Source organism: Juglans microcarpa x Juglans regia, chromosome 4D (genome assembly GCF_004785595.1).
Source record: "Juglans microcarpa x Juglans regia isolate MS1-56 chromosome 4D, Jm3101_v1.0, whole genome shotgun sequence".
NCBI classification, from domain to species: domain Eukaryota; kingdom Viridiplantae; phylum Streptophyta; class Magnoliopsida; order Fagales; family Juglandaceae; genus Juglans; species Juglans microcarpa x Juglans regia.
Genome location: NC_054600.1, coordinates 25,155,551 through 25,177,356, shown reverse-complemented (window position 1 = coordinate 25,177,356; position 21,806 = coordinate 25,155,551). Strand labels below are relative to the sequence as shown.

Here is a 21,806-nt window from a genome sequence, read left to right as displayed (position 1 = left end):
CAATAAAAAGCCTAAATCCGACTCCGCTCTGACAAGTTGGAGTCAGAGTCAGATTAGAGGCTATGCGAATCGGAGTCGGAGGTCGAAGCTCGACCTCCGACAAAGTCGGCGTCGGAGTTGGAGGTAAAACACTCTGATTCCGACATTGTCGATGCTCAGCCCTACAGCCAAATTCCCATGTGCTGCAATTTTCCCATTAGTTCAGTGCCTTATACGGACAATTCACAGTTACAATTGGCAACATAATTTGTTTCTACATGTTCCTGGCGGAAGTAATCTCTGTAATAAGTTCGAGAGGTTATCTGAAGACCATATGTATAACTAACATAATTTGTTTCTACATGTTCCTAGCGGAAGTAATCTCTGTAATAAGTTTGAGAGGTTATCTGAAGACCATATGTATAACTACAAACGCAAAATAAAAATAAAAAACTTTGGAAGACAAACTCATTCTATTTCCAATTATCTGATAAATCACTCACTTATTTGTTACTGCACACAACGTTACAAGAAACAATCATATCTCAGTACCCATCTCAACTGCCAACAGCCACAGATCAGCAACTCACTCAGCTTCTTATCACAGGCAACTATTTCATCACAAAGGCAGTAGCGGGCACTTGCGTTTGGCAGGAATCAAATTTTCAACTTATACTGGACATTTGCAGAATGTGGTTTTACAAGAAAATGGTATACTTCACTTACTTTACCAAGACAGTGACCAAGCACCTTTCTTCTGATTGCTTGAACTCCGCAAGTGATCTGATAGATGGTAACAATCTGAGTAACGCTCAGGAGAGATTATTTCCTTGAGAGGCTCACAAGTTTCTGGGGAAACTAAGTCAGAATACCCTTGAATATAAGAGCAGTTCCACGGAGATTCTGAAGTTACATTAAGAGTAATGTTGGCAAGGCAAATGTTGAGAAAATTGTCCCCTTCTATGCCCTCAAGGAGACCTGCAAGTTTAATATTCTCTCCTGTGATATCTTTGAGAGTTATTCTCTCTATTGTAGGGAGCTCATTTGGGTCATAAAACTCATCTGGGTGCTCTCCATAGTAACCGATAAACCTTATAGCTATATCCACATCAGCCAAAGTCACATTTGATACGTAGATATCTCTTACATAACTACCCCTTCCAGGAGATGTCTTTATTAAGATACCTGTGCTTGATTTGAAAAATCTAAGGTTTTCGGCATGAACCTCTGACACGCCTCCAGACATCTCACTGCCAATTGCAATCCCTGCGCTTCTTCGAGTCTCTCCAATTAGCCTGCGGATGATGATGTTTGTACATGGACGAGCATATGCAATGCCATACTCATCCCACCCACTTTTGATGGCAATCAGATCATCTCCAGTGCTAATGTAACAGTCTTCAATGCAAACATTATCAGAGGAGTCTGAACGCAATAAGAAGTATGAATCAGAACACCATCCATTGTTCACAACAAGTTACTGAGCTTGATGAGAGACTTGGAAGTTGATGTCAAGTTTCAGCAATTGAAGTATTATATTCAAGTTAATATACATTTGGCATTTGGAAAACAATAAAACGAAGAGTCCACAAAAGTGACAGGAAAGAAACTATCGACACCCAATTATTTATTGAGTATCAGTGTATCACCTAGGCACAGTCCACCATGGGTAAACTGACATATTCCCACTAATTTTCGGTATATGTACAAAAGTTAAACTCAAGACTGCTAAAAGCTTATTTAGAGAAGGTAAATCACAAGATAAGATTACATGTTCATAATTAGCAATTCAAAAGTGAATTCCAGTCATTTACCATAAAATGAATGGAAGAGATTTTGGCTTAGATGGTAAAATTCACCTGGATCTATCCCATCTGTATTTGGAGAATCAAGAGGAGCAAGGATTGTGACATTCTGGACAGTAACTTGGCTGTTCATCCAGAAAAACAGTCTCAACTCTCCCCCTATTTCATAAAAGCTTCACTATTGCACAGTTTTAAGCAATAAAAAAACTAGAATCAAATAAACAAGGAGACAACATGCAATTGAATCCTTCTGAATAGACAAACCTGCAATATACAGGGTGAATGGTCCAAAATGGTGAATTCAAGAAGGTTAGGTTTGAGATGACAACCCCGGTTGAGTTCATCAACTCAACCAAATGGGGTCGTGTATGGTTCAGGTTTCCAGTCCCAAACCACTCCCACCAGATGTCACCTTGACCGTCGATAGTTCCATTATCACCTGCATGAAGAAATTAATGGAATAAACAAAACAAACAAAATCCATATTCAAGGTGATTCTTCATTAATATCACTAACCTGTTATAATTACATCCGTCAAATTGCGTCCATAAATGAGGCTTTGATGCCTTCCACCTGGCAACTCCCTACCTCGGCCATATGATGGTAGAGGATCAATGACTGGCCAATCAGCGGAGTTCTGAAACAATGCGGCATAACCTATTTAGGCTTACGTGCTTTGATGCCATACCTGTTGTTTCAAGGCGAAAAGAGATAGCTAGCACTTCCCTACTGGATGGAGGTCGAAAAATATTCCCTACATGAGCTAGCAGCAAATGGTTGATGATCACAGATAAGCAATTGCATTACCAAAGTAGCACGTGCATCCCAATAGTTTTTCTTAAAATTCAATCAAATGAAAGCTATCTAGCCGTATCAAAAACAGCCTCTTTCAGTCCCAAATTGGAAATTTCCCAACTCAAATTAACTAAAAACAGAAAATTTAAGCAGAAGTAAATCGCTTGCAATTTTTTTCTTCCTTTAATAGCATAAATGTTTTTCTGCTAAGGGGGTGAAGGTGAAGAAGGCTTACTGTTGATCCAAGAATTACTGCGTCCTTATCTAACCACAGAGTAAGATGACTGATGAGATCGAAGCTTCCTGTCAACCAACGGCCTGCTGGGACAAAAAGTTTGGCCCCACCTTTGTCAGAAAATGAATTGAGGTAGAATATGGCATTCTGAAACGCTTTTGTGTTGAGAGTGATCCCATCTCCAACCGCGCCAAATTCAGTAATCGTGACACTGTGAGGTCGAATATCCTCAGAGTACGTATGCTTGCAATGTGAGCTGCCCCTGGCAGCCCATGGAGCATCACTGAGCAAGGCAACCACCAGAAGCAAACCCACCAGCTGAACGACAAAAGTTCACATTAATTACTCATATTTAAGCAGCTTCCTTCGTTCCGTGACTTGCTATAATTAAAGAGAAGATAAGAGGACGAAGACAGTGAAAGAAAGAGCAAAGGAGAAGAACTACACTGTCATGTAGAGATAAACAGTTAAAAGAGGCTTTACTCAGTGAGATCCCATCATTTTCTCTCTCTTTAAATTAAAATTTGCAAATAATTTGTGGCTGAAACAAGAATCAAGAGGCCATTTCCTGATCACCCCCACACCCCCCAGAAAATAATAATCTTTACATCCCACCCCTTAGTGTTGAACATAGAGCGGCAAATAATCAGTATCAGCAGTGAAAATAGAAAATCAGCATTAGAACAAGGAATTGAAACCAAGAAACAGAGTAAGCAAAGATCAAAGTACTCACAGCTAAAGATCTCCTCATATGACTGAGATCTGCCGTTTCCCCTTCAGCCTGAGCACAAAAAGAAAAAAGTTTTTACTGCCACAACCACTCAGCCACTCTTCAAATTCTCCTTTCTGAATAAAAAGCAAACAAAGGAGAAAGCTTGTGAAGGAGGAGGGGTGGGGGCTGCGTTGGTTTTTGTTGATCAAGATGCAAGAGTGATTAGATGGGACAAAGAGATAGCCAACACCACTACCCACATAAAAATCATTGATAGTGTCCGTTGCTGCCCGCCAAAACTTAAGCAGTAGGTCCCCCACGTTGTTTCTTCAACCTCCTTCACTAACTCCCTCTCTCTCTCTCTCTCTCTCTCTCTCTCTCTCTCACTGTGTGATAAATGATGGAGGATACCCAGAAACCTAATGAGGATGGAGAAGGCAGAACTCGAAGAAACGGCTATCAACTGCTAATAAGAGGAAAGGAACGGGGCGGGTGTACTAGTTCGGGAGCACTCAGTGAATCACAGCGACTTTTTCCTATACATAGACTGTGTGCAAGAGAGAGAGAACAATACACAGATCAAGGTTTTCAAGGGGAAATTGGGTCTTTCCCTTTCTCATCTCATATCTCATGTGACTAATCTTCCGTACCAGCTTGAAGTTCGAAAAATCCGTCAACTTCAAATAAAACTGACAATTTAACAATTTCACTACTTCACCCATCATTTGCTCCCCACCTCTCTCTCTCTCTCTCTCCCACACAAAAGTGGTTTAGAAAAGTATTTCCTTTCTCTGTTTCTGCCTCTGTTTTAGTTTTTACTTCTGTTTGTAACGTAAACAAAGAGAATTGCTGTAGTTGTGGAACTCGAACCCGGACAAACAAAAACTTACCTGTAGAAAACACTGCTGTACTTGTTTTTGTTTTGATTTTGGGAAATAATGAAAAAGTCGAACGGCAATTAAACAACAGCTCCCTTCGCATTTGGCAACACCATTTCCATTTCCTTGTTCTGCACATTCGGATTTTGGACCTAAACGCCTTTCTTGTTTTCATTTCCTTTTTTTTTTTATTTTTTTAAAGGCTGACCGAAGAGGCGAGTCTTTGGATGCTGGACTCGGATGAAAGGCGTCACCTTTTTCTCATTATAAAATTCTTAGATATTCTCATAATTTATATTACAAAATATTATATTATTGAAATAAATATTATTTTTTTAAGAAAAACTATCATCATTTATTTATAAAAAAAACTTATATCCATGATCGGATACATTATGAGATGTCCTCATATCAAACATGATATCATAAATCAAAATAATGTATTTGGAGCTCTACCAGTACACTATTATTGTGTGATTTGTCTGGTTTTCATTACTGTTGATACTCTCTACAGACAAGCTTTCAAGAGGCAACACTCTCTGTTTAAACAGAGACTCAATCCCACCCTTCATAGAAGGAGATAACTCAACCTCTACAGACAAAAGTTTAAATGATGAACTCTTTTTTATTTTAATTAACAATAAATAAACTAAAAAAGAAAGCAGTAAAATAGATACAAAAAATGATAGAATACTACTGCTGAGACCAATTCTGGTAGATTTCGAAATATGTGATAGAGTATAAAGGAAACACGCTTGTCTCTTTTCAGTTACAAAAGTTAAATTTGAAAAGATCTGGTGATGGCAAGTCCGGTGATCTAGAGCGTGAGGACTACGCTGTGATTTTTACAAAACTATCACTTTCCTTTAAACGATTTACAGCTTGAAAGTCTGCTTATATCATGCGTGCCTCTCGGAAGTTACTGAAAAGTTGTAAATCTATATTTTTCGATCTTAAATAAAGTAAAATTAAATTAAATAAAAAGAATTATCTTGACAGATAAGATAGATGGATTGAGGAATGAGAAAAATGAGAGAGAAAGAGGAATCCTCCTCCGACGACAAAAATAAGAGCTGAAACTCTTTATTTTTTACTAGTGAGTGGGAAGGAGTAGAAATCAAAGTAAATATTAATTATTAATGACATAATATTTTGATTAGAATGAAAATAACATGCCACAGTACTTCATAACTATCTAGTGTTATTCATTCATTGGTGAATGTATGTATGATACGCCACTTTCAAACAACACAATCAAATCACATGAAAAAGCGCGTCTCTTAAATCCTTGCTAATTTATGCGCACAGTCAAACTGATGGGATCATCTTTTTGTCTTCATGTTAAGTGTTCTTTAACTCATTCTCTTGATATTTTCTTAAAAAAAAAAAAAAAAAAAAAAAAACTCATTCTCTTGATAAGGTAATATTACGAACATAAATAATTTAAGTTACGTTTAGATATTAAACTGTGGTGAATTAAATTGAATTAAAATAATAAAATATTATTAAAATATTATTATTTTAAGATTTAAAAAAGTTGAATTATTTATTATATTTTATGTTAAAATTTAAAAAAATTATAATTATAAGTTAAGAGAAGTTAAGGATCTAAACGTACCTCATAAAAATATTCTATAAAAAATAAATTTATAAATTGATGTAATTTAAAATGATACGTTAGATTATAAATTTATTTTTACTATACAATAGACCTAATGTATCATTTGAAAGTTCGTAAATTTATAAATTTACTTTTATAGAATCTTATTATAACAGTAGTACTTCTCTATTATGGAAATCCAAAAAATTAAAGAAAAAAGAGTTCTATTATTTAATAACCGCTTAGCGTAGCATCAAAACATCTATTAAAAAAAAAAAAAAAAAAACCTTGAAACATAAATTAACATTACATAAAAAAAAAAAAAAAAAAAAAAAAAAAAAAAAAGAAAGTGTTTTGTGCGACAATAAATAGATTTATTAGATGCTAAATTTATCCTTTTCCAAATAAAAGAATCTGAGCACACCCCCCAAGCCTGTAAGAAAAGCAGTGATTGGTGCATATAATTACAAAAAGCAGCCTGTACAAAATGGCGTGGAGCATTAATTGCGAAGGTGGGAGTGGTAAGAGCAAATTTCAAGCAAATTAGGAAAATATGTCCAAAAAGATGGGGACATGGGCCAAGGTTTAGGCCGGAGAAGGGGAGATACAAAGGAAGTGACGTCCTATTAATCTGTGGTCAGTCTTATAAAAGAATAAATAAATAAAGCAGAGGTAAGGTTTCCAAAGTCAGGTATCCAATGCTCTGAAAATGCAGCCGTTGATCAAACTCAACCCAATTACTGTTGGGTGTGTAGTCTGTAAAGCACAACATACGACTGTCCAACATCATGTTCGGTCCGCATGCATATGATCACAGAGCATGCTTTCTGGGACAGATTAACATCTGCGGTTTGCCTAATCCCACACTATTTATTTAGTGATTATTTACCAGTTTACTTTCCTCTATCATCATTAGCTTGTTTCCCAAATCTCTTCACTAGATTTTGGGTCTGTATGATTGTGTTTGTCTCTTTTGGGGGAGAATGAGAAATGAAAAAAATAGAAAATAGAAAATAGAAAATGTTATATGTGCTTATGTTATAGAAATTTATTTACATAATAAATAACAATATGTCGTCTTATGTGTCGGCCATTGATACATCGAAAATTAAAAAATTTAAAATTTAAAATTTAAAATTTGAGTTTAAAAATAAAAAATTATAACACTACTCAAAAAAAATTCTCTCAAATTCCTGCCTGAATTTGAGAGAACAATAGTATTAAATGTTCAATAAATATTATAAAAATTACTTCATATTAAAGAGGTCTTGATTCATAGAAAATACATTAAAAAAAAATAGCAACTCTATTTTAGTAAAAACATCTACAAAAATATGGGGTGTAAATATATTATTTTTTCCCCCTTTAATGCTGTTGAAATTGTGTGTTGAGAGTGATATTCCTTGTATTTTTTGGTAGTAGGACCAATGAACATGGAAGTCACATGGCCAAAGGGAAAGAGACATTAGTGGTAGCGTGGTAGGCAGATTTGCTGCAATCATCAATCTTAAGATGCCCTTTTGTTTTAGTAAAAAGAAGAGACAAAGTTAACATACATATATATATTATATATATATATATATATATATATATATATATGGTCCTCCAAAAAATGTAATGTAGTGAACTTAAAACCTTTCATTTCCCACATTTGGGGCTTGTTTGTGCTTTGGTAATTAATAAGGTTTAGTTAATTAAGAAAATAAAATGATTAATATTTACTTGCAAGCTAATACCCCCAACACCTTCAGCTACCACACTGGAACATTAAGATAGTACATACACTAATTATATATGATGTTGTCTGTAATCCTTTTTAATTTATCAAGATAATATTGGATCCAGCTTGCTTTGATTTTTACATTACAACAATGATCAAGGTCATGGTTGTAACACTCATATGAAATGTTGTGACATTCTCCTATTTACCCTTTAAAAATATGAAATTATCCCTAGAATTTCTCAAAAGGGAAATATAACTCATTTTATTTTTTATTTTAACCTAATTTCTTGATGGGTTGGAAATGATTATCAAAATTGATGGAATGGCCAAACAAGTAAATTAAAGAGGTATTATTCTCTTTGCAATTACATAAATAGGATATATTCTCTTTGCTCTTTTCCTATTAATTGTGAGTTACAATGCATCCTGACAAACAGAACAAGCCATGTCTTGGAAAGAAACACAAAACCATGCCAACAACATGCATGGGCCTTAATAATGCACAACACCAAACACCACCAACTCACTTGTCTCTAGCATATAAATAACAGCCAATAATAGATCAAAGGAAAGCATCACTATCTCCTGCATGTGCTGGAAAACCCAAATTAACATGAAACCAGCTTTCACCAAGAAATTATAATAAGCTGCATAAATGCATCTCCGACTGTGGGGGGCGCATTTATAGTGGGAGACACATGCATGGGGTCGTTACTTACTTGGTATTTGGTAGCATAGCGTGCTGTTTCTTCAAGTGCAAGATCAAAGAAAAAAAAAGCACCCACTACCATCTTTTATCACTATGAGAATCAACACTTTGGAGACAGCAATGAAAACACAACACATGAAATGAAATGTAAGAGATTTATTTTTCGAAAAAAAAAATATATAGTTTGTATTCTGAAAATTACAAAGGATTTTGCATCTTAAACTACCAGTTAAGATTGTGCTAAATCATTTATTTTTATTTCATTTCTATGTTTATAATTTCATTGTAAATAATATTTACAATCATAGAGTACATAAACGATACGTATTTTTTTAAAAAAAATCAAAAAGTGAATTTTACTCTTTTTTTGAAAAAAATGTATGACGTTTACGTAATTTATAACTGTATCAAATATTATTTTAATATTTTGAGGTATAAGATATAAAATTTTCGATAATTTAAAATCACAACGCGCGTGTACTTTTCGAGAGGGATGGATGGCGAATTTGGCACATGGGTGATGCCTTGGTGAAAGAAAAGTAATGGTAGAATTGGCTTCAAATTGTCAAATCCCATTGTCTTTTAGTGAAGAAGGATGTTGCTTAATGGTATAAAAAGTCCTTATTGACCTCTTCCTAATTTGTTTGAATGCTAATTATAAATCAAATTTGATTAAATATGTGCATGAACATCACGTACGTGTATTGTTAATAGAGGTGGTGACCACCTGATTTCGTTTTCAGCCTTTTTATATGGTGACAAATCATCCCCATGACCCAACCACATGTATGTACGTGTGTGTATATATATATATACATATATACTAGTTTATGTATTCTTTTGGTTGGATCCGAGAAAGTCCTGAGGAGGACCACCTCTTGTTCAAGTATTTAATATGGAGGTGTCTCATTTTTCATTTCCATGGACTTCAGTCTTGATTATAACTTCGGAAAAAGGATGATTACAAAGCTATACTGCTATATTTATTTGGAATTTTGGCTGCCATGGCAGTATGCATTAATTTGGTGCTGTTGTACTCTTTTTCGATCACTATTCATTACCTCTTATTTATATAACACTAAAATTTATGTGATTCGACGACGATGTTCACATTAGGATTAAAAGGTTTTAAGATAAATCGCAAGTTTTTAGGAATATAAAATAAGCTTATAATCAAATCTATTTTGTTGGATTTCCCGTTCTATATGCCACTCTTTTATCTTCATCTCATTTTTTTTTTTTTAAAACACATCTGTGTAAAAATAAGAAGTTTCATTAATTTATTAGAAATAATATTTATAATCATAAAATGTACAAGCGTCGTGCATTCATTTTGAAAAAATTAAATAAATATAAGCTCATATGAAAAAATTAATTTTTTAATATTAAGCCTTATTTTTTTTTTTAAAAAAAAAAAAGTGCACAAAACTTACTCAACGCATAACTGTATCTAGCATTAATCTTAACTTGTATTGCTTTTTATTTCAACTAACCAAACAGAGGTTATGACACAAGAGGCCCAGATTTGCCATATGAAACCTGAATGGGCTTCAAGCTGGACCCTTGGGCACTTGGACCCATAATACGGTTTATAATTTCTGGGAGCTTCTCTTCAAGCACTTAGCGGGCAAAGCAGAGATAAGGCGACCATGCCAAGTAGAAAGAATGCTTCTAAAAAACACGCGACTATCTCGAAAGCAAGCTTTGTTCCTCCTCAAGAGCAAGAGTACGTGAGATTTACTTTTGTGGGTGCTTTTCTAATCAGTTTTTTTTCTCTTTGGATCCTGAACAATATGTCATTTTTTTGTGAATAAATTTTATTTGTAGTTACTATGAAGGGGAACGTCTTGCTTCTCTTCTCAAATCGGTTCGGAGGTTAAACTTCAATCCCAGTATCGATAAATTCTATTTTTTTTATCTTTGGAATTTAATTTTGTTTCACTTGTTAATGGTACCCGTACCATATACCCTGTTCTCGTGCTTCAATTTATCTTCCATTGGCGTACGTTACAAACTTTATGTCGCCACATACATATTTGAACTGTTTTTTAATATTTTCTTTTGTTTGTATTCATGATTGTGTTTTATTCTAAAAGTTGCCGGTTGGGTCTGACTCCCAAAAGTGGTTGTGTTCAGATTGGCTGTATCAAATTTACTCGGTTATGATTTTGGCTGATCTATTCAACTTGTTACTTCTCATTTAGTGAACTCAGATTCTCATTCATGATTATGACTATTATCATTAATGTTATTCTACAGGGAGATAGAGTCAGCAAGACACCGGGATGGGAACTCCTTACCTGAAAAAATATAGTTCAAGGTTTTCTTTCCCATGTTTTGATTTTGTGTTCCGTGACATCATGATTGACTCAAAGTCAATCTATGTTTGATACATGTGTATTTTCATTTTTTTTTTTAGCAACAGTTCTCAATTGGGGTCAATGATGTCACTCGTGTCCTTGAACGCATGCCACCAATTGCTCAAGTGAGAAGCTCTCCTCAACAGCCCCATTCAATTTGCAGCAATCATAAAGCACCTTTGGATCAGCTTCAGGTTAGTCTCCTTTTGTTAGGGTCTCGTGTTGAAATTGCGTGCGGATAAAACATTGTTGAACCCAAACTTATAGGCATAAACCTATACCTAAATTCATGCTCAAATATATCATATCAAGACCTTATTTAAATATTTCTGTGTTGTTTATCACCTCAACATGTCCTTTTGATTTATTTTATTCTTCTTCCGTGAGATAATTCCTTCAACCTGCTGCTGTAGCATAATGAGGATAGCTTTCATAATTTGCTTGTATCTATCACTAGTGCTTAGAGCACTCTCATTGGATTAGCTAAAGTTAAAGTACATTTTTTATGAATATAAGATGAATTTAGCTTTTAGCTATTCCATTCACATAAATCTCCACATTGGAATAGCCATTTTTTTATTATATGACAATGAAATAATAAAAGATGAATTTGGCTTTGGCTATTCACATTAAATCTCTACATTGGATTATCCATTTATTCATGAGTAATTAATCATTTCAAAAATATTTTAATTTTTTTAATTATGAAATTATTTTATTTTATCATATTTTACTATTCATAATATTATATATTAATTAGTAATCATATTTTAATTAAATTATGGGTTAAAAATAGAAACTAGAAAGACATTGATGGAGACCTCGGGGGAGAGAAACAAATGATATAATATAGATTTGATGAATAAACAGTGTCTTTCAAATTTGGAAATTACTTTAGAAGTTACTGTAGCTAGCTATTCCAATGTAATACATTTTATGGTTCAATAGCTAAATTCTCATTAGTTAAATCCAATGAGAGTGCTCTAATGATTATTAGGTGTATTCTGTGTATACTTTCTGTGTACTTCGGCTCTGCCTTTTACTACCAATAAAGTTTTACTTTTCTTATATAAAAAAAAAAAAAAAAAAAAAAAAAAAAAACTGCTGCTGTAGCAATCACATGAAAGCAATCACTCTTCATGTGCATTGCAAACTTGAGAATGCATATTTCTGTTCCACTGTGTAGACAAGAACTTCATTTTTTGATCGGTAAAGAAGAATGTTATTGCTGAGAAAAGTAGGCATAGCCCAAGTACATGGGACATATAGAAGAGCAACACCTATGCATGATTGTCTAAAGATACAAGAAAGTCACGATTATTCATGCCATTAAAATCTATTACAATCGACCAATGGAACATAGACAAGAACTTCATAATAAGAGGAAGCTGAACAATTCTTACAAATATGGACAGTTATGACAGGAGAACATTTTTTTTTAGACTAGAATGGGAGAAGAAAATTTTAATTATGGGGAAGTGAACAATATATTTCATTTTCACCTTAATGGTGGCTATATCTTTCAAGGAGTGATTATGTTCATTGAGTTCTGTCAGTAGTTCAGCATAGTTGATTTCTTGGTCCAACATAGGTAACCAATCCCATTTTGAGTTTTTAGGTTGTATTGTTAGCTTCTGATTGCAACCCTCGGTGGCTGACAAAGCATCTTCCAATCTTGGCATCATCAAGGTGATCCATGTCAAAGATAAGAAAGGAGGCTCTTTAAGGTTGGGTGAACTTTTTAAACTCAGAACAGTAATGGCGATTGGAGTGAAGGTAAATGTTACTAGTACAGGGTAGCCATCTTATTTTTCTTGTTTATGTACGTTGATCTTGTTAAAATTATATATTTTTCTAATCTCTCACAAAATACAGGCTAAAGGAAATGCCATTAACCAGCTTTTTGAGAAAATTCTCCATGGTGATGAAATAAATCATGGAACCAATTGCATCAACACAATTGCAATGCCTGATGCACCGTGTCAGTGGCATGTACGATGAACAGTCACGAAAGGGGTTTGAACCCATGGCAGAAAGGGAGGGGTGGAAGGCAGCTGTCCAGAAGCAGTTACTTGAGACCAACTCGCACATCTTATTGCTCGTGTGAGTTTGATAGCTTCTTTCAAGACCCTGAAGAATGATATATCAAATTTTTGCAACGGTTCACTCCGTCTACATGCCTCAGGATGTCAAGATCTTTGGGAATGCTTTTTTAATTGATCTTATGGTTTTATTTATGTTCTCGTAATTGTTATAGTATACAAGTCCTTGTAAATAAGGGGAATTCATGAAATATTTTAGGAGTAATTACACTCTTCAACCATATATTATTTGAAAAATGATTTGTATGGTCCAAAGATATACAAACAGCATGTAATCCCTTTTTAAAAAAATTCATACAAAAAAATCATATAATTTTCATACAAAAAATATTATAAAGGCTTGCGCGCCTTAAATCTGTATATAATACTCAAATTACACTTTTCAATTTGCACCATAAAATACTGGAGATTTAATTTGCATCTTGACCTACCAATGGGTTCCCGCTTTCTATCGTCCATTTAGATGCTACAGTAATGAAGGGCTCGTTCAACTCAACATCATCATTATTTTTTATATCTATTATATTCATAATAATCAAAACATCTCGAATTTAAAACATGATTTATAAGCAAAAATAAGAAAATATACTCTCCGTTCAAGAAAAATGGATATATCGTAAGATCAAGATGTATCTACCCATGTAATCCTACGCATAACAAGTTTCAAGCAAATGGAGAACCAAGTTCATCTGGTCTTCCTTGTAGGGTCTTCCTTGCAGATACATAATCACAAGATAAAAGAAATTGTGGGAAGAACTGAAATTATTTGGGGATTCGCACCCAAGGCTAGATAACGCCCCGAGATTTATAACCAAAAAAACGAGAACAGATAACTGCACAAGATCAAACCTCCACATAGAAACATATAATTAAGAGATCAACAAAATGCCTATTTCAAGCAGGAACCACACAACAAATTGATTAACAAGTATTAATAATAAAAACCATGTACGGTGTATCCTTGTATGTCTATGGAAATTAATGTCCCTTTTTGGTTCCTTCACTCCTTGGCATGTCTATAGATTGAGAAACATCAAAAAGAAGAGAATCGAGACAAAACCCAATAATCTAGTAACTCCGGCCCCAGTAGGTCCACTTTTTCGCAGGCTTTCCCGAAGCAAAGCATTTAGTACCTGTGAAAAATAACCCAACATAAAAGACCTTAAAAGCAATATTCCATAAGACATGCAATCCAAAACGAAATCATATCATGAATCAGATAAATCATTCGGTGCACATAGATGTCTCCAGGGAATTTGTTCGTTCAATGGCAAGATGTTGCGTCATCCTACACTGTCACTGCCATAAGCGAGAACATTCACAGGGAATAGCCAGTATAAAAAAAATTATGAAAAATCTACACTTAGTTAACCTCTGGCAGCGTCAAATTCTGCTTGGTTCATTTTAAATACCATACCATTGAATGAACATGCAACCCTGACATGAAACATATAGGGGTGGGTACCTTCTGGGAGCTCTGGCTGGTCAAATGGGGAACAAAGGCTCTTAGCTGCTCCCATCTCGCCTTTTGTCCTTGCTTTCACATCTTTTTCCACCTCCTTCAAGAATAGCACAACAAATAAACCATGTTCAAAGAAATTTATAAAAAGCACAAAAAGGAAAAGAGAAAAGGAAAGAGGAGGTTCAAGTACTGTTTGCGGCCTCTTGAGAGAACATTCCCTCTATGCATGAAAAAACGTAACTTACGATAAAAATTTGCACAGTGAGCAATATGAAAGCAAAAGCTAAAAGAAATACATTCAAGTATTTACATGAGGGTAAATACCCATTGAAGATTTTGAACTTATACATTATTTAAAATGCAAAAAATCAATGGAAAATCTTGCTTTTTTTTAATGACCATAGCATTGTAACAATTTCACTGCTTTAAATTTGAAGAAAGCCATGGATTAATGGCTCCCTACAATCAACGGAAAATCTTGTGATACCAAGTGGCAAATAAAACTATATAGGCAAGTGCATAACTTGGGGAATTCAATATTATACCTCCTCATCACACCAAGGAGCTAAGATCAATTTCCTTTGGCCAAGTGCTTCCACAAATTCATCCCAAGTGTTCACAGTCTGAAGGCACGCCTCTCGCTTTTGTTTTGCAACATCAAACAGACTATGTTGAATTTTATCTAGCATTTCTTTCACCTGCTCAACCAAGCTGGCCCTAGGGATATCTATTTTTGATGAATTGTCACGGCGAACAGCACGTACCTGTGAATAAATTCAAGGTTCATTCTCTGGTTATTCAACTGTTGAATAAAAAACATAAGACAGTAGGTGCTGCCAGTGAGATACGGAATAAACCCGGAAGCAAGTAACAAAGTAGAAAAATAAAGATAGGTTAGCTGACCTGATTATTAGCCAAGTCTTTTGGCCCAATTTCAATTCTTAGAGGAACGCCTTTCATTTCCCAATTGGAGTACTTCCAACCAGGAGAATAGTTATCTCTAAAGTCTGCCTTAGCACGAATACCTGCCTCAGACAAGGCATCCACCGTGGCAGAACAGGCATCAAAAATTCCCTTAGTATCAGCATCTTTATATGGCACAGGAATTACAATAACCTGGACCGATGCTACTTTAGGTGGCAGCACCAAGCCTTTATCATCCCCATGAACCATTACCATCACACCAATCTGAACATAACCAGTAATATTTTTAAACGAAGGGAAAAAAGGGATCAATCTGTATCAACAGAATGGCAGATGTCTGCAAAAATACATGCTAATGTGCAAATACACCATTCCAACCCCCATCTATTAACCACCAACACCCCCAAAAAAAAACCATAAAAGTCAAAAAGTAACTGGAAACCAGGCATGTTCCTTTTTTTTAATTTCCTTTTCTACTGCCAAGGAAATATACGGGCTGATTAATTATAACTGTTCAACACAAATAGTTAATAAATGTCAAAAGATTACCGTTCGAGTGCTATAGGCCCATGAGTTCTGCCAGACCATACCCTTCTCTCCCTTTTCATCTTCAAAGTTTATCTCAAACATTTTTGCAAAATTTTGACCCAAACAATGTGAAGTTGCACCTTGTATACCACGTCCATTGTTTGGAATAAATGCCTGACATACAGTACACAGGACATATTTGAAAAAAAACAAGTTTCAGCACCAAGTGTTCAATCTCTGTCAAATAAGACAAAGGATCAATTAAACGTGCACATTTAGTTATCATAAACCTCAACACTAGTGGTGTATAGTCCGCCAGCAAATTTCTCCAATTCACTCTTCTTTCCCTTCACAACAGGAATAGCCAAGAATTCTTCATATATTCGTCTATAAAGCTCCAAAACATCTAGCACCTGAAATAGGAGAGATACTAAACCGATGATATTTGTAAACTATGGTACCACGCCCCTGTCCTAATGTAAAAATGAAAGATAAGGATCGCCTTTTCATAGGGGGGAAAGGAGAAAAAAAATTGGCTGACAGGAGTGTGAAAACATATAGCACAGACATGCTAGCCTTTTTAAAAAATATATATTTTTTGGTGATAATGAATCAGAAGGGTGTCACACGCTTGTTGCAATTATAACATCTGATGGTAGTATGAAGACACAAATAAGTTCAACTTTTTCTTAAAACAAGCGCTACTGTAATCTTTTTGTTCTTCATTTGTTTTCATTATGCAGAATAAGCAAAGATTTCATATCCTGAAATGCTTATATATTAATAGTTTTATTATCTGGAGCTTCTTATCTATTGAATTTCTGAAATACAGAATTTGGTTCGTAGTGGTAGCAAACAATTTGACATGATTGTGAAGACAACTGCAATAATTAGTTCATAATCAACTGCAAAAGTGTGAAGTAAACAAAAGACCACAAATGTAGGATAGTTGAATACAAGAACATCATGCGGTGCACAATGCAACAGAAGATATTAGATGAAGAAAAATAATTGAGAAACTCCTAATTATACAGGAGGGCGAGTGCCACTTCTAGCATCAATGAGAAGATAAGATACTGCAGCTTATAACTTGGGATGAAAGTGCATATCAACAATTACGAGGAAAAAAAGCTACCAACCAGTCTCTTGCTTTTCCATTAATTTCAATAGAAAGACTCGGGATAAAATTTTGGGGATACATCACAATCCAAAGAGCGGAGTTTCATACCTCTGCATCTGCCTCTGCTTTTGTTGCAAAAGCAGTATGCCCTTCCTGCCAAAGAAACTCGCGACTCCTACAACCAGAAACACATGCAACCTATTACTATAATTGATTCTAGATAAATCAATAGGTCCTCTTCAAACAGTCATCCAACTTCAAAGAAGGTTATTCAGCTGATAAAAACTTAACAGCAGTGATGGGATGATGTGAAAAAAAAAGAATCCTAATGATTTCCTTGTATCTGATTCTATTTTTACCCATACAAAAAACATGTCATCCCATCTCCATTTCAGGAACCAATGCATGCCAGCAACATGGTTGAATGAATTCCAAATTTCCAATACAAGTAAAAAAGAAAAAAAAAAAACAGAAATCAACTACCTGATAAATGGTGTGGGATTGCTGAATTCCCATCGCACAACATTACACCATTGATTAAGTTTCAATGGCAAGTCACGGTGTCCCCTAATCCACTTGGCATAATAGGGATACATGACTGTCTCACTGGTTGGGCGAATGGCTATAGGCACTTCCAAATCAGACTCCCCAGATTTTGTCACCCACGCGACCTAAGCAAGCCCAAGATCCAATGTGGTTGGCAACCTTCTCTTTTAATAAATTGAATTCTCATGAAAACAATCGGATTTCAAAAATTATCAGGGAATAAAATACTTCCATCAACGAAGAACCATCGACATAAAATAGTTTAAGCCCCCCCTTCCCCAGTTTAACAAAAAAGTACATATATATGAACTCTGCACCAATGTAGAACCCATATAGTAATAACTAATCCCACAAAAAGAAACAAACAATGAACCAAGTTGTGCTGCACTCTAGATTAGCAGTAATGTCTCCAAGATCAGGAAAAGTACACTTTTAAAAGGAAAAATTTTAAAGAGCATTTCAGTTTCTGATTTACTCTAGCATCGGTGTGTTAATTGGAGCACAAAATAAGTTCCAAATGTTATCGCCAGAATAAAATGAGTGAAGATAAATACCACAATAAAATATTGTGAAAGAAAAATATTTCAAATTTCACCTCAGGAGCAAAACCCTCAACATGATCCTTCTCCTTCTGCAACATGCCAGGAGAAACAAAAAGAGGGAAGTAGCAGTTCTGGATGTTCATTTTCTTTATTTCAGCATCAAAGAATGTCTGCACATATAGATTAATGTGAAATTAATCATATCAAACATTAAATCTGAAAAAGTACAGCAAAAAAAAAAAAAAAAAAGGAAAGAAAAAAGAAAACCACGGCCCGCAAACAGATGGAAATAACCAGGGGGGTGCTTCAGGTTTATATCATCAAAACTACCATTTACAGAAATTTCAACAAAGGATGTGAAGTGTCATCTATGTCGAATGAACAATAACAAAGAATTTAAATAGCACTTCAAACTCACTTGCATGATCTCCCAGATTGACATCGCCCATGGCCTCAGTATATAACAGCCTGAGATATCATAGTACTCGATCAATTCAGCATTGACAACCACCTACATGAGCCAATATAGGATTAACTGATAATAAAGGCCTGAACATCAAATATTTCACTAAAGTTTGTTGCCTTTTTCTGGATATGTATACTCAAGTCTGTTCCCTGAACTACATGTATTAAAACCTGGCAGTTTTTCATAAGAATTTCATGACGAATTGTAATTCTGTGTGGTGATAATACAGGATACATATCAGTTTCTTCACACAATTAAATGCTAAGAGACCTATCCTCTGACAACTGCCTATATTATCCCATCTCCCTTTCAGTCTCAAATCACTAAGGCCCTATTTGGATTGCAAGATCATCTCATCTCATCTCAACATCCAAACACCACAAACACAAACACTTTTCAAGTTCATATCTTCAACTTTTTCATCTAATCATTACAACTTTCCCAAACTTCCAAATAAAACACAAAAAACAATACAACTTTTTCAAATCTCAAAACAAAAATAATATTAACAAATTATATTCTAACAATATTTTAACTTTATAATATTTTTATTCAACTTTTTTTCTCTCCTTTCCCAAAACCCCATAAAACATCTTAGCTCAAACCATTTCATTACTATCCACAAACCATTTCACTATCATTCACAGATCATCTCATCTCATGTGACTATCCAAACAAGACCTAAATCATTGTGAAATATATCCTAAAGAGAAAGGATTCAATCATGATGATATGATTTTCTATAAGTAATCATGATGAGATCATTCCCCTACTAATTTATACTTTGACTAGAGAATCATCATCAAACATGTAAAGGGAGACAACTTAATATTACAGTATTATGATATATATTGAAATGAGATAATGGAATTGTATGTTAGAACCTCAGAATACCACTCCCCAAAATTATCATCCTTCCGATTGGTTATTCCCAAACCAGTCTCCTTCTTCACCTCCTTCTTCTTCCCCCCTGTAAAATCAATTAAGCAGCATCAGACACTCAAAACAAACAGAGGATGACTTCTTAAAACGGTCCGAAGTATATGTGAATGCACATAAGGAAGCATGTGCATACACAGGATCAGGCAAAACTAGCCCACTACAACATAAATGGCATCAGGAAAACTAGCACCATACAATGGGGAAAAACACTCACCACCGCTGGCTTTAGCATTAGACTTTTTCGTGTCACCACCAGCCATGTCCTCCTGAGCAAAATACCCAATGATAATCAAGCTAAAATATCTGGAGCAAAGGTTTTGAAACCAAATCAAAATGTGATGCATATGATACTTATAAGCATCACTAAAAAAGTCCCCAAGTACCATGCTCAAAATTTCAAAACACCACGACACTAGCAGATATGTGCATCAGCGGGTCGTTCTAAAATGGTCAGTAAAATCATCCTAAAATGTTCATTAAAGTAAGCCGTTCTAAAATGGTCAGTAAATTAAGGTCATTCTACAATGGTGAGTAAATCAATACATATAACGTAGTTTTATGAGTAATACCGTGGATCAAGATTAAGACTTCACTGCACCATAGAGGTCCTAGCATGTGAAGAGAAGTAGAGTATATAAGGAAGGGGTTTCCTCGTACCTTCATCTAATCAAGAAACAAAATTCCTTTTAATTTTGAACGAAATGTGCAAAACATTTTGATTTTAACAGTTATTGAGACAAGACATGCTGGGAATCTCCAAGCTCCATGGTTTTGGTTGACTAGCTCAATGGCTTTCATACCGTCTGTTGTGAGTAAATAACAACTGAATATAAAATGTATACGCACAACTTTTGGCAGCGAGAATTCAATTCATTCTCAAAATATCCCTTGATATATACGAAAATTCATCATAGTTTATTGTATGAAAAACCAAAAACTAAGTGCTGAATTTTTTATTTTTTATTTTTTAAAAAAGAAGAAAAAAAGAGAGAGAAATTTAAAACCGGAAATGCATTAGATTCTACACAATGGCCCAATCAAGAAGCGCAAAACCTTAACCATTTCTATAAATCTAATCTATTTACAGAAAGATAAAGCTAACAATGCTCTTATGCAGTAGAAACAATCATCCAAAAAAATCAGCAATCCAAAGGGTTCGAGGGGTAGACTTCGACCTCCTCTTTTTCTCCAAGAGGTTTCGAGGGACTTGTTCTTTCTTTGGATCTTTCTCTCCACGACGAAAGAAGGAGTAGGACGAGGCGCGGACACGATGAACCCTAGCGAATGAGCTTGCTGTTGACGCAGTGTGAACGGCAGCAGTAGCAGCTAATTTATTCGAGTCAAATCCAATTCTAGTAGTAACTGACATCGGGTCGGGTTACATTGTCGTAACGAGTTATCATTGTTTGGAATATGGGTTTGCGTTGAACCGGTTATGAATCACAAGGTTCAAAAATTGTTTAATTTTAAAGAAAATTATATTATATTCAGAAGTGTAACTGATCTGGTTCAGTTTGATTTTGAATATATTTTAAAAATGAATTGGTATATACCGATTTTGAGATTTGAAAAATCGATACCGTACCGGTATGGGTGTAACAGGTCCGGACCGGTATATACTGGTTTTGCATTTTTAAAAACTGATTATGCACCGGTTACACTCATAAACCGGTACGTCTAGTTTTATCGGTTCTGTCCAATTTTCAGATTTTAATTTAGTAAATGCATGATATTTGTGAGAGAGAGAAGCATCAAAAGTAGCTAGCAATCTAGAACTTAGAACAAATATATGTGTGAGAGAGAGACCAATAGCTAAAAACAAATGCATGGAATCTGAAACTGAATCAAAAGGATACCTAACTAGAATATGATTACAGATCAGATTCATCACAATATATGAAATCAAGTGCTCTTGGGGAACAGTACTGTTTATGGATGAGAGCTCAATACAATGCTTGGGAATGCATCATATCTTAAGAGGTAAAAGTCTGCTTGGGAATGCATCATATCTTAAGAGGTAGAAGTCTGCTCTTCCCCCTGCATAAACCGTTTGAAAAACTGATATGTTTAGTAAATTTATAAAAAATGATTTAAGAAATGAATAATAATAGTCTTCACTATTTACGTTAGACAAATAAAGATCCTCAAGAATATGATTTTAACTTTTTTTTTTTTTTTTTTAATATCTTTAATCTATCTATGTATGAGAGCAAATAAATCTTTCAAAAGGGCATCCAACTGGTAGGTAGGTTTTTTTTACAATTCAGTATATGTTTTATTTTTCATTTTTGACTTAATAGAAATGGGAGATTTCATCTTTAGAAGTCATACAAGAGATATAAGACTGAAGGCAATGGAGCAAAGCCACTTGAAAGCTT

The 21,806-nt window shown here is 34.7% G+C and overlaps 2 protein-coding genes, 1 long non-coding RNA gene and 1 pseudogene across 6 annotated transcripts; 2 read left to right on the top strand and 2 right to left on the bottom strand.

Moving 5' to 3' along the window:
- Positions 1-175: 175 nt before the first annotated feature.
- On the top strand, positions 176-423 carry LOC121259517. Its single transcript, XR_005939597.1, has 2 exons — positions 176-297; positions 382-423. It is a non-coding gene; the product is annotated as an uncharacterized LOC121259517 (long non-coding RNA).
- Positions 424-428: 5 nt separating this feature from the next.
- On the bottom strand, positions 429-4,570 carry LOC121259516 (probable polygalacturonase). 2 transcript variants are annotated; one of them, XM_041161126.1, is made up of 7 exons: positions 4,417-4,570; positions 3,548-3,595; positions 2,815-3,132; positions 2,301-2,421; positions 2,049-2,223; positions 1,839-1,909; positions 429-1,404 (listed from the first exon to the last, which is right to left on the bottom strand). In XM_041161126.1, exons 2-7 carry the CDS (start codon positions 3,563-3,565, stop codon positions 707-709), a joined length of 1,401 nt encoding a protein of 466 aa, XP_041017060.1. In that variant the 5' UTR covers positions 3,566-3,595; positions 4,417-4,570; the 3' UTR covers positions 429-706. The 2 variants fall into 2 exon arrangements, with proteins under 2 accessions (XP_041017060.1, XP_041017059.1); XM_041161125.1 differs by lacking the exon at positions 4,417-4,570 and adding an exon at positions 3,787-4,205.
- Positions 4,571-9,985: 5,415 nt separating this feature from the next.
- Positions 9,986-13,145, top strand: LOC121259871 (annotated as a pseudogene).
- A 645-nt stretch (positions 13,146-13,790) lies between these two features.
- On the bottom strand, positions 13,791-20,812 carry LOC121259870 (proline--tRNA ligase, cytoplasmic-like). 3 transcript variants are annotated; one of them, XM_041161671.1, is made up of 14 exons: positions 20,604-20,741; positions 19,998-20,036; positions 19,643-19,694; positions 19,371-19,456; positions 18,439-18,531; positions 18,074-18,190; positions 17,416-17,603; positions 17,041-17,107; positions 16,103-16,225; positions 15,834-15,986; positions 15,264-15,548; positions 14,906-15,124; positions 14,364-14,457; positions 13,791-14,031 (listed from the first exon to the last, which is right to left on the bottom strand). In XM_041161671.1, exons 3-14 carry the CDS (start codon positions 19,686-19,688, stop codon positions 13,967-13,969), a joined length of 1,536 nt encoding a protein of 511 aa, XP_041017605.1. In that variant the 5' UTR covers positions 19,689-19,694; positions 19,998-20,036; positions 20,604-20,741; the 3' UTR covers positions 13,791-13,966. The 3 variants fall into 3 exon arrangements, with proteins under 3 accessions (XP_041017605.1, XP_041017603.1, XP_041017604.1); XM_041161669.1 differs by lacking the exon at positions 19,998-20,036 and having other exon boundaries at positions 19,643-19,731; positions 20,604-20,812; XM_041161670.1 differs by lacking the exon at positions 19,998-20,036.
- Between the last annotated feature and the right edge of the window lie 994 nt (positions 20,813-21,806).

What these genes read in the sequence shown, in the direction of transcription:
- LOC121259516 (XM_041161126.1), bottom strand. An exon ending in GACGGATGTAATTATAACAG is followed by an intron (nt 2,224 to 2,300) that starts GTTAGTGATATT and finishes TTCTTCATGCAG; the next exon opens with GTGATAATGGAACTATCGAC. An exon ending in TACAGATGGGATAGATCCAG is followed by an intron (nt 1,405 to 1,838) that starts GTGAATTTTACC and finishes TATTGCGTTCAG; the next exon opens with ACTCCTCTGATAATGTTTGC.
- LOC121259870 (XM_041161669.1), bottom strand. Translation starts at nt 20,797, where the DNA reads ATGTCAGTTACTACTAGAATTGGATTTGACTCGAATAAATTAGCTGCT. An exon ending in TTGGGGAGTGGTATTCTGAG is followed by an intron (nt 18,532 to 19,370) that starts GTTCTAACATAC and finishes TGGCTCATGTAG; the next exon opens with GTGGTTGTCAATGCTGAATT. An exon ending in AAGACTTGGCTAATAATCAG is followed by an intron (nt 15,125 to 15,263) that starts GTCAGCTAACCT and finishes ATTTATTCACAG; the next exon opens with GTACGTGCTGTTCGCCGTGA.